We start from the raw sequence: 12,291 nt of genomic DNA, 5'->3' as shown, positions 1-12,291 counted from the left end.
GATTTTGCCTTCGGTATAACAGGTAAATATCTTTAGGATCCAGGGGTTGGAAGGGGTGAATCAACAACCCAAAGACAGGAGAGACGACAGAGGTGGGGAGTAATGGGTGTCACAGTTTGACTGACACTTATGTTTCTAAGACAGTGAAGGAATGTTCGTGAGGAAATGAATAAAAATCCCTCAGGCTAAAGTCAGGCGGGAGAGAAAGTCACACAGCCTGATCCAGATATACACGCCACCCGATCCAAAACCAGAGATCGGATTCAGCTGGGCCAGCATGTCAACGAAGAGGCGGAGAAACCCCCATCATAAAACCAAACAAGAAAAGGAAAGGCAAGAACACAAACCCCAACCCAAGCCCCTCAACCCCCAAACAAAAACATGAACAAAATGAGCTACCTAAAGGTGATGACAGAGACCCGTCATTTTAGCTTATGCTGTTGGTTGACCATTAGGTGGGAACACGTGTGGTCCCGGCACATGCTTCTGTGAATGAAAATGAGTTGCCAAGTATGTTGCAGCTGCCAAATTTTGTAGACAAGAGTCAGTTTCTGACATTATTCCTTTCTGAAAGCTCCCAGTAGCTTCTGGTGGATGTGTCACCTTGGTTTTTAAAAATTTTCAGTGTGGGTTTTTATATATATAATATAATATATTTATATAATATATCAAAGCTTATGAGTATAGATTAAAAAAATATTCAACAGCTTAGTGAATTCTGTGACGCCTGCTCCCTAAATGTCTGGGTAAAACTCTGCCCCGTGGTCCACGGTCTGCAGCAGTGGTTTCTGCTCCAGCGCAGACATCCTGCTGAGGACCTCGGCGGACAGTGAGTAACTATTGCCAGACTTCTCCTCAAACCAGCTGTCCAGGGCTCGCTTGGCATCGAAGTTGGCAATGGGCGGGCCATTTACCGCGATTGTCAGCAGGTCACTGAGCTGCTCCAGGGTCAGACGGGAGCGGTGGTTTTTGCGAACTCGCTGCAGGGCACTGCGGCCCTTCTCGCAGCAAGCGGTGGAAGTGGGGAGGACCTTGAGGACCTGGATGATCTTGTTCAAGAGCGGAAACCTCTGTTTGTACTTGCAAATGTGGCCGATCAGGTCTTTGAAGCCATTTTTGGTATAGTAATCAGCCTTGAGTTCTCGCCACTCCATCAATAGACTCCCCCGGGGGTCCAGCCCTTCCCTACAGACATCCCGGGAAAAAGTCGGGATGGCCTCCAGGTGATCAAATATCTGAACCACATCCTCCTTGCCGTAACTCATGAGCTCCTCGCTGTTCCGGGGCCAGGTGGCCAGGTCGAACACCTGGCAGGCCTTCACGAAGATCCGGCTGCGGGAATCGAACCTCTGAGCCAGGATCACTTGGGTCTTCTGGCAGATCTTCTCCCTGATGGACTGGAACTTGGCTTCGGCCACCCGGAGGTTCTTCATCGCGATCCCATTGAAGCTCTCGCGGAAGTTCTCCTCGAACTCCTGCAGGTATTCCCCTGGGGAATCGGCCAGTCGGCTGATCTCCTGGATGGCCTCCTCAATCTTGTCATCCACTTGGGACACCAGGAGGTACTCGCCCTGGAAGATGTAGGCCAGGCGTGAAAGCACAGCGGTCACGTCCAGAAGGAAATAGATGAGCTTGACAGACTGGTAATCCATGAGGAACTGCAGCAGGGCCAGTGCGATGGCCGAGGCGTCTGCCCGTTGGGTCTGGCTGCTGACATCCTTGAGGTGGGCCACCACCTCCAGGTAGTCCTTGATGAGGGCGTTGAGGACGTTCTGCTCACCGATGATCCACCTCACGGCCCGGATGTCCCCCAGGAACTCCGTCTCCTCACAGAGGGTGGAGGCCGTGGACCGCAGCTCACACATGAGGCGCGGCGAGTACCGGTAGAAACTCAGCAGCTGCTTCAGATTGTTCTCCAGCTCCTCCAGGCAGGGGAGCTCCTTCCCACTGATGGCATCCAGGATTTCCAGGTGGGGCCGGTGCACCATGAAAGGGAGGCACAGCAGCCAGGGCAGCGTCTTGCGGATGGTCATGAACATGCTGGCGCGCAGGCTGGCTGTGACGTTGGCCCCATCTATGCCCAGGCCAACAGTTGGCTTCTCATCCTGCAACCGGATGCCCAGGGCAGAAAAGGCTCGATCAAGAGCCTGGAGATAGCTCTCTGTGCTAGAGAACCCCAGTTCCTGCAGGGATAAGAACTCCGTGGCCGGGGGCCCATCACTGCTGGTGTATTGGACATAGACAGCCACTGTGTCAGCCAGCAGGTCATCACTCTGCCCATCCAGGATGATGCTGAGGCAAGGTGACTGGCGGATGCGCTCCACCAGGTCTTCCCGCAGTGCCCGGGCGATATGATGAATGAGGATCTGGCAGTCTCCCTCGTTCATGTACTGGTCCACCACCTTGAGCTCACACTTCCTCAGTAGCTCAGCCAGGGGCCGGAAGTCCAGGTAGGGCCTGCCCTCGAGGGCCAGGTGGTAAGCAGTGTTGAAGAGCAGGGTCATGTTGCGACACATCTCCTCTGTCTTCTCGGGGTGCATGCGGAGCTTGTACAGCTGCAGGCACTTCTTGTGCAGGTTGCTCTGGCTGTGCAGTTTGATGGTGTGGATCTTGAACTGCTTGGAGCCGATGATGAAGGCTGAGGTGCGGGAGGACTGCACCGTGTACTGGCGGCAGACGTGGCACCACATCTCGTTGAGGGTCGGGGAGTACCGCAGGAACCAGAACTTCTTCAGCCACTCCTGCTTAAAGCGCCGGATTCGGCGCCCGGTGGCAGATGACATCTTGGAGGGCTCATCAGTGGCCGTCATCATATCGTTGGAGACAGATTCATCTGCCGAGTCGACCTCCTGGTCATCGTCCTCCATGATGGCGGGGCCGGAGACCATGCTCTCTGAGGCTGGAAGACAAATGGGAAAGAAAGATTTACACCTAGAGGGAAAACAGACTTTTCTAAAATGAATGGGAACCGTTGTCTGAAAGGTTAGCACCGCCCTTTGTGAAACATAAGCCAGTTCCTAAGACCGACTGAATCCCAGCCTTGAATTTATTCATAAGCACTGTTCTTATCCACTTGTGACTTTTCCTCTTTGTGGATTATCCTCAGCGGCCACCACGCTCCAGGCTGCCTGCCCTCACCGTCCACTAGTGGGCGCTCCAGGCACTTCGATGCTCAGCATCAACAGACCTGCACCACCAGGAGAGGAGATCCCATGGAGGAGCCAGCACATCCAACATCCCCAAGTCAAAGAGCGAGGACATGGGACTTGGTTGTCCCACCGCTTATGTGGTCAGGGGACATTGGCTGCCCTTGAACGGAGGCAGCTTTGACATGGCCCCAGGTAATGTGAGGATCCGAACACAGTTTAGTTAAGATGCATGCTTCGAATATCTGAAACACCCCGTTCTGAGCTAAGTAAGGGATGTGGTTAAAATAGGAAGTGCCACGTAAGTACTCTAACTCAGCTGCAGATGTGTACTGAAAACCCTTCCTCGTCGTCAACCAGCTCTAGGAGATCCAGTCAGGCACAGGAAAAGGCAGAGGCCTGCGGCTGAACATCCAGACCCCAGTCTTTCTAAGACTCCAGGCAGGAAGATGGGACCATGTATGGCAGAATAGCAATTTGAGAAGCTGTGTTCCTGGGGCTGGGTCTGGGAAGGCTGGGAGCCCTTCCTGACAGGACACCCTGCTTGGGACTGGGCCAAGAGAAAGACTGGGTTTAGAAGTTGGGCTTTGGGGTCAAACACCACTAGGACCATCATAGAAAGGCAACAGGTCAAGAACACAGCACACACCCCTTCTACAGCGGAACTTCCTTTATTGACAAGGAGAATACAGGGCAAGACATGAAGCACCCACTGGAGCTGCGAAGCAGCCTTTTGCAGGCAAGCACCTGGGGGCACGGGCTGCGGCCAGGGCTCACCTTCACATCACATGCCTCGGGTCTCCCCACAGGTGGCTCCAGCAGAGAGTGCCAGGCCACCCTCACACTGCCCACTGTGTGCTCTTCCCTCCGACAACATCCACACTGACTTACCTGCAGGATCTGAGAACTCTGGGAGCTCCAGTACCTGTGCTGGCAATACGGGGGGCTCAGGAAGCTTCCCAGACTTAAGCATGTCTAGTTCTGCCTGGAGTTCCCGGACCTTCTTCTTGAGGCGAATACAGTTAGGGCAAAAAGAGGTGGTAGGAAGCTCGTGAGGGTCGGATGCTAGGGAGGCCTCGGCAGGACTGTCAGCCTTGAATGACGAAGGCTCCTCTTCTTCATCCTCTAGTGGGCCTGGCTCTGCGGAGGCCCCTTGGGGGGTCTTCCAGTCCCCTTCCTCCTGGGTCCGGCTGACGTTCTGCACGCCATGCGACATGGTCATTGCACACCGACTGTAGGCCTCGTCCTGGTATTTGGGGACTTTCCTGATGACCAGCGAGGTGCTCAGTGCCAGCTGGTGGGCTTCTACTTTTGCAGATTCCAATGAGGCCTCCAACACATCCTTGAAAATGAGGTCAATTTTCTTCTTCTTGGCCTGGGGGTGCACGTCCCCCTCGTCAAAGCCACGCTTGTAGGGACTTTTGCCCTGTCTCAACACGGGTAGGTGAATGGGACCCCTCAGGTCCTCTGGGTCATCCAGAGCCTGCTCAGACTTCTCCCTCTGCAACCGCTTCTCTCCTAGGAAGGAAAACCAGGGTGTGAGGAAGTGGGGAAAAGCCCCGACGGGAGAAACCAGCAGAAAACAAAACAGGCCTCCAGCTGGGAAGTCGCTTGACACATCCCTCTGGGTCTGGCCTCAAGGGGCAGGTATGACAAAAAGCGAGAGGTGGATCGCTTGGTGGATCATGGGGTCTGGAGTCATAGGACCCAAGAAAGTGGGAAGAACTCTCTTATAAAGAGACTGTTTCAATGGAGCCTTATGTATATAAACTCTACATGAATAAGTTGAAAGAACGCTATAGGGGAGGGTAGTTCTTTCAAAGGCACCTGCCATCCTATCACCCTGGAAGATGACATCCTACCCAATCAAATGGGTGGGTGGTAACATATCTGAGGCTACGTGCGTATGGATTCCCCACCCCTCCAGCCTTCTCCTCCAGTCCTAGCAATTAGAAGATGGCTGCTTTGACCTTGTAAAAGGTACACACAAAACACAGAGTCCCACTCCTTCCTCCTCCTTCATTCTCTGGAGACAGCCCACTTAGGGCAAAGTCCGCCTCCAGCAACTGTCCTTTCTAATTCTCCCAGTAAGAGGAAGACTAAGAACATGTGAGAAAGCATGACCTGAGCTTCTGTGGTTCTCACTGATAACTAAGGCAGGAAGATAACAGAAGACGGGGATACCTGCAGTTGCTGTGGGCTCCAGCAAGATAAAGAAGAGCAGCCTCCCACGAGATAAAGAATAATATGACCATGCTGGCCCAAAGCATTCTCAAAAGATAGCTGCATTTCCTTACCTGACAAGGCAATGGACGTTTCCTTTTCTATTTCTTTCTATCATGTAAATGACTTCCAAAAGCCTTGGTGAGCTCCCCAACAATAAATTATTTTAGCCTGATTCTTTAAAATGGTCGACACAGTTTCATAAATTGCTACAGAAGTGCAGATGCTGCCTGGGGGAACAGACTGCTAAGGGAGATCCTTTGGAGGTCCTGACAGCAGCCTGTGGACCTAGGAAATCTCAAAGGCTTCCTAGATCAGGGGCAGGCCGTGGGAGGTGTGACTCTGAGGAAAGAGTTAACCTGTAAATATGTTGTAATTAGGCTTCTGATAGCTGCAATTGATACCTGAGGGAAGGACAAGGGGCCTCCACATGCAATCCAGATGATCCATGCAGTGACCAAGCCTTGGCTTCCCACAGCTAGCATAAGGTGCTGTGCCCTGGCCTATGTATGACTCCAGATTTTCTACAGGTAACAGGTAATGGGTAACATAAGCAAGTAACCTATTCAGGATCCCCCTCCTCTGTCCTTACATGAATGCTTAGAAAACGACCTTATTTATCTGCAAGGCTCCTGAAACTCAGGTAGCTCCATGCAGCCAGCATTTCTACAACAGCTGAGGGGTAAAAAGGGTGGAGATGAAGAGAACTTTAAAAAATATATTTGTAACATATTTGTACAGATCAGATATGACACTTGCCCATTCAGAATCTCTAAAAGTCAAGGACCACCCTTTCACTTTCTCACGGACCAATCAGGCAGCAAACAGCTGAGGATGTCTGGAGATCAAGGCTACTCATCACCAGGGATTGCTCATACCTCTCTGCTCAGAGTCAAGGTTATTTAATGTCCTAGGATGAGCGGGAGACCTCTTTGGACTCAAGCCTTCCAGAAAAATCTATGGGTCAAAAAACACCTTTAAGCATTGTGAAATTGATTCTAAAGCCTCCGTAAAACATGGAGGGCACACACCACAAAGTAAATCAATGACTCAAAGTAGATCGAATAACATAAATTCTTTGAATACATGTGTTAGATGCATCCTATTCTTAAAAGAGAAGCACAAAGGAATAATTTATAATCTCTTCGGGAAGCAGTTCTGAGCTCCAACTAATGTCCCGACTTAATAAGGACTAATAATTCATGCTCTGGCCTTTATCACGGCTCCGGCTTCTAATTACGAAGAAGCCTTCTTCCATGTAAGAATTTAAGTGACTGAGTGTGGGGGATCCCCCTTCCAGAGCAGGACTGGCACACAGATCTAAGATACCGCTACCCATTTCCAGAGTCTGCGAAAGCTACGGGCTACAGAAACACACGTCTAAAGGCCACTGAGCTCCATGACTGTTCCCAAGGGCTGTAGGGCCAAGCCCACCCACTGCTCTGGCCCTGACTCAACGGTGGTTTTCAATTTCTTTCCTGTTTTCTACTTCTCAGCCTGGCCAGGAAAAGACAGTCCTTTCTCCTGTATCTTCACATGTCTTGGTGCATCTCGTTTCAAGTCTGTCTGCCACGCTCCTGTGAACCACTCCTGAAAGCTCACTCCCTTCTCTGAGCATATTCCCCTTGGGTCTCAAGGCTCTCTGAGAATGATCCCTCTTGAGGTGCTTTGGAGAAGACACTGAGGGAAAAAGAACATTACAAATCCAGAAGAATTCAAGATTAGGGCCCAGGGATGGAACCTGTCATCAGACATGACTTCTCTTGGTTTTCTTTTCTTCCGGTGGCATATGACTCTTTTGAAGGCTTCTTGGCTGTCTTCATTCATTGCTTCTTTTATCCATTCAACAAAGAGCACCTACGATGTATCAGACGCTTTTACACAAGGCATCTCCAAGAGTCAAATGGAAACCACGGCAATCTCATCACGGAAACATGCCTTTCCACATGAAATCAGCATGTGCCCGACCCCCAGATCCGAAGAAGACAAGAGATGAGTGTGTCTATTGGGTTTCCTCTCACTGCCCGTCCAATCACCAGATACCTTTTACCAAGTCAGGCAGCCGCTGTGCCCTCAACGTCCACCATCTGCTTTGTTCTGTTTTGTTTTTAAAGATGGCTTAATTTCAGTGGGTCGCTCCCACCACCCTCTTTTCATCTTTTCCACTTATATTCCAAATAAGGCTTTATTTCCAAGAAGTAGGTTGGTTGGTCATGAAGATGATACAGTGGGGCTTGGGTATAGCCTTGGCTCCTGGGACCAAATGGACTCTGGGTCTTTGGATGTGTGGTTTTAGTGCAAGGAAGGTCCCATGGAAAGAAAGACCTGGAAGCACCAGTTTGCCCTGGCCAGGCTGAGGATGAAGTAAAGAAGCAGAGGGCTAGGGGCCGGGGAGTATTTTAAACCCCTTTCAAATGACTCGTTTAAACAGAGCCTGGATGGACACCTCACTCACCAGGCCACCGCCCACATCTAAGGTCACCTTCTACCTCCCTCCACCTTCTTGTTCTAATAGATATTGTTCTTTCACATCATGTCATTAGGACTTCCAGGAATGAGAGCAAGAAGCAAAGAAGAAACTAGTTTTGTCTGAGAGGCCATATAACATTGTAGGTTAGAGCTTAGACCTTGAACTCAGACAGATGTGGCTTAGAAACCAACATCTGCCCTTCCTAGCCATGGATCCTGGGTGAGTCACTGGATTTACCTGATGCTCATTTTCTGCATTTGTAAGATGAAGATAATAATCCACATGGGATCGTTAGTATTAAAAGTCTACTATTGAGGGCTTACACAGGTCAAGGTAGACATCGCTCTACATATGTTATGTATATCACCCAGCTAATTCTCTCGGCATAGGAACTTGGTAGGTGCTACTGTTGTCATGATTACAAGTGATACAGTAGAACACCTGCTTAACACATATTAAGTCCTTAGTAAATGTTACCTATTATTGCAGCTGTCTGTTTATTATTATTGCAGTGGCAGTTTATAACATCTTTCCATCAATTTGAGGGGGAAAATAGAATCAATTTTGATTAGACGTATGTACTTGGCTTTGGTGACTTGTCTCCCCATGAAATTCTGAAATGTCTGTAATAGGGTTTCAGAGTCCATCTCTCAGGGAGCAGAACATGCAGTGGAGCCCAAGGCCCTGCCCAGAGCTGCTGCTCAAACCTCGACCATCTGTTCGCCTGAGTCCTTCTGGGTCTCCCCATAGCTGGCGTACTGTTATTTCCTATCAGTTTTCTTAGGGCTCTTCTAGAGAAGCATTCCTGGCCTCCCTTGGGGCTCAGTAGTGGCTGGCTTGGCCCTCACCTTGAGTGTGGGCACTCACTCACCTCTGGCCAGATTTCGGTGGATGGTTTCCTGGGACATGCTGTGTAGGCGCTTCATATAGTCCTCGCTGTACCAGACCCGAAGCCGTTCCCCAGGCCGGATGTCCCGGCACGCCCGGAAGTAGATGTGCTCGCTGTGCTGGAACGCCAGCAGGTTCTGCTCCCTCTCCTCCCGGGAGATGACCACGTACCTAGGGGCGAGGGGGACAGGTGAGAATGCATGGGCCACACCTTGGTGAGTGCCTGCTGGTGCTGGACACGGTATTCGTAATAGTAGTGGTTAAAAGTCCACAAGCACATGGGCATGTGCGAAAGTCTACAGGGCAGCTGTTCTGCTGAGGTAAGGGACACCGGCTAGAGCCAGTCCCTTGTCTCAATAGCACTGTTTTGTGTGACCTTGAGCAAGTCTCTAAACCTTTATGAATCTTTGTTTTCAAAGACTAGAAAAGGCTATCTCCCTGCCTCCCTCCCAGGTTCTGCTAAATATAAGATTCAACACCAGATAAAAGCTGATTGGAAAACTGACAGATAATCTCATCTACTGTCCACTAACTTTTAACCACAAGGGTCTTGACACCCGTAGGCCTCTAATGGTGGTAGGGTCCTTACACTGTTTTCAGTATTTCAAAAACGTAGCAGAAATAATCCACGTGCCAAGGGTGACCGAGAGATCAATTAATAAATGCTAAAGATCAACATTTTTTAACGTAAGGTTCCAATGGGGACAGAAAAAGATAGTAAGTAAAGGCAAGGGAATGGTTAGCAACCACTCGTTAATCTAAGTTATTTTAAGGTAAGGAAATTGAGGCTCAGAGAGGCTAAGTGACTTGCCCAAGGTCACCCAGCTAAAAAAATGGGAGATGGAGCTTTAAGATCTTTGATTTTCCCACTAGAACTCATGGCTCCTGTGTGGACATGGAAAGAACCAACTCGGCAACACCCAGATAACCTTTAAAGTTCTGTCAAACCCTTGGAATCTGTTGCCTTCACCCATTCTCCCAGAAATGACGATTCTAACAGTCCAAAAGATGAGATGACATAACATCTGCCGAGAAGTGAAGGCGTACATATCAATAGGGCAAGAGAAAATTATTTGGAATTTTAGGGTTCTGTACTACACTAGCATCTAGGAAATTTGAAGTAAAAAAATAAACTATTTTTCCTTATGCTATGATTTGTCTCAAAAGCCAAGGAAGAAATCAAAGTCTGTCCGACTGGTGTAGTCCAAAGAATTAAATTTGGAGCAGCCCAGGGAAAACAATAATTCACAGAAAAAAATCCAAATGGATAATGAACACATGAAAAGTATTCAGCATCACTAGTAAGAAAAGAAACACAAAGTAGCACATTGTCTCATTGGCACTGATTTTTCTTAACGATAATATCTTTATTTGTTAAGGTGGCGAGAAAAGGGTCTCCATACTCTTGGTGGTGAATAAACTGGCACAGCCCCTTGGGAAACAATTGGCAATATAGATTCGAACAAGTGTTAGAACACCGCGTTCATAGCAGCATTATTCACAATAGTCGAAAGGTGGAAGCAACCCAAGTGTTCATTAACGGATGAATTAGGTAAACAAAATGTGATATATACATACAACGGAATATTATTCAGCCATAAAAAGAAGGAAATTCTGACATATGCTACATGAATGAACCTTGAAGACACATACTAAGTGAAATACACTAGTCATGAAACAAGACACAGTATGATTCCACTCATAGGAGGTACTTATATGAACAGGCATATTCATAGACAGAAAGTAGAATGGTGGGTGCCGGGGGCTGGGGTACGGGGGAGCAGGTAACGGGGAGTTAGTGTGTGATGGGTGCAGTTTCAGCTGAGGGAGATGAGAGTTCTGAAGAAGGAGGTGATGATGGTCGCACAACAATGTGAATGTACTTAATGCCAATGAACTGTACGTAAAAATGGTTAAAAAGGTGAACTTTATGTGTATTTTATCACAATTTTGAAAAATTTTTAAAAAGAGAGAATAAGATGCGGGCCAAGTACGCGAACTCTGCATACCACCACGCTGCCTGCCTGTATACTGTTTATAATAGTGCAAAAGCAAAAACATCTCAATATCTACGATTAGAGAAATGATTTAATAAAGCATGATACATTTATACTATGGAATGTTATTCATCTCTTAAAAAAATGTTTTCAAAGGCTCTTTTATGACCTGAAAAAATGGTCCTGATATAATGCAGAGAACAATAGATCTGAAATCTATTTATACTATGGTTCCAAACATGCTTTAAAAACGAGCCTCAATAATCTACTTGAAGGAAATATACCAACGTTATTATGCCAGTGATTATCTATTATAGGTGGGTCTACTTCTTTGTAATTTTCTGTACTTTCCAAGTTTCCCACAATAAGCAATTATTACTGTTACTTCCATTCCCACCCCTAAAAAAAGGTAAGAGGAACATCAGTTCCAGTGTGGGGTGGCAGGGGTGGCAGTCAGGGCAACCAGCAGCATTGCAAATCTACATTCGTTGGAGCCCCAGGCATAGCACCCCTCACACACACCCTGTCCCTTCTCCTCTGGGCAGCCCCCTATGCACTACTCTGCTCTGCTCAGCCCTGGTGGAGGTGACCTTACACGGGGACCACTCAAGCCCAGGGGCCAATCTACTGTGGCAACAAGATGCAGCACAGACCCCAGATGGTGGGTGGGAAAAACAAGAAAGACGGAAGAGCAAACACTGGCTTTGGCTGCTTCACCCCATTTGAGTGAAGTGAGTCATGAACTCTGCCAGGAGGGCGTGGGATGTGCAAGATTTCGGGCATTGCGATGCCCACATCTTTTGTCCAGGATCTTAGCCCTAACGCATCTGTGTTCTCGTCAACATCTGGCAAAGGTTTGATCTCCCTGAACTGTGAAGACTGTGACCTCTGACACCCAGACATCTGTTACTAACAAAGAATTCAGGGAAAAGGAAGAGAAGATCCCTGGCCCAGATAAGTCTTCCAAATTAATACTACGCAATCTAAACTCTCTAGTTTCAGGAGTCTGCCTTTTCTCCATATCTGAGATGTCTTCTGAACGTGCAAAAGATTTTCCAGTCTTTGATTTAACATGAGTCTTGGACTTGATATCCAAAATTCATCCACCTTGCAGTTAGCATTGAATGGAACTGAGGTAGATCCAAACTTTCCTACCCCCAGATACGGAAGGCAAACCATTCACCTTTTTCCTCACTAGGATCACTTGCATCACAGAACATAAGGAAAGAATATGGTTCTCTTTTTTCAGTTTCTAAACAGCCATCAAGCTCTAAAGACTAGAATTATTTTCCATGGCAACTTTGAAAGAAAAAGAGATGAGGAACACGTAACTACCAGGGATTTGTCCTAAAGGGCAAATTCTAAAGTACGTCAGAAGGTTTAAAAGGCAATTTCCCTTTCTGCCTCCTGGTGCTTTCCTACCCAATGAGAACCAATATTTAGGAAGAGAACCCCAAATCTTCGTATCCACCACAAAGTAGCTTCAAAGACAGATCAGAATTTGTTCAGCATCTGATTGTATTTGGTTGTTTTGAAACCTGGCATTTGAAACACGATACATATGGCA

General features: G+C 48.1%; 1 protein-coding gene across 4 annotated transcripts in view; it reads right to left on the bottom strand.

Moving 5' to 3' along the window:
• The window catches only part of PRDM11 (PR/SET domain 11), a 46,893-nt gene that overhangs the window by 210 nt on the left and 34,392 nt on the right, over positions 1–12,291 (bottom strand). For 2 of the 4 annotated variants that reach the window (XM_011356865.2, XM_023528698.1), the window contains 3 exons: positions 8,711–8,898; positions 4,038–4,664; positions 1–2,899 (listed from right to left, as the gene is read on the bottom strand). The exon at positions 1–2,899 is cut by the window's left edge and continues 210 nt beyond it. In XM_011356865.2, coding sequence (XP_011355167.1) covers positions 735–2,899; positions 4,038–4,664; positions 8,711–8,898 — 2,980 coding nt within the window. In that variant the 3' untranslated portion in view covers positions 1–734. Of the gene's footprint in view, positions 2,900–3,803; positions 4,665–8,710; positions 8,899–12,291 lie in introns of those variants that run through there. The other 2 variants (XM_011356866.2, XM_011356868.2) reach the window with 2 other exon arrangements.

This window comes from Pteropus vampyrus, unplaced genomic scaffold (assembly GCF_000151845.1).
Source record: "Pteropus vampyrus isolate Shadow unplaced genomic scaffold, Pvam_2.0 Scaffold31, whole genome shotgun sequence".
In the NCBI taxonomy this organism is placed as follows: domain Eukaryota; kingdom Metazoa; phylum Chordata; class Mammalia; order Chiroptera; family Pteropodidae; genus Pteropus; species Pteropus vampyrus.
The sequence above is the reverse complement of the archived record's forward strand: the minus strand, read 5'-3'. Positions and strand labels throughout refer to the sequence as shown.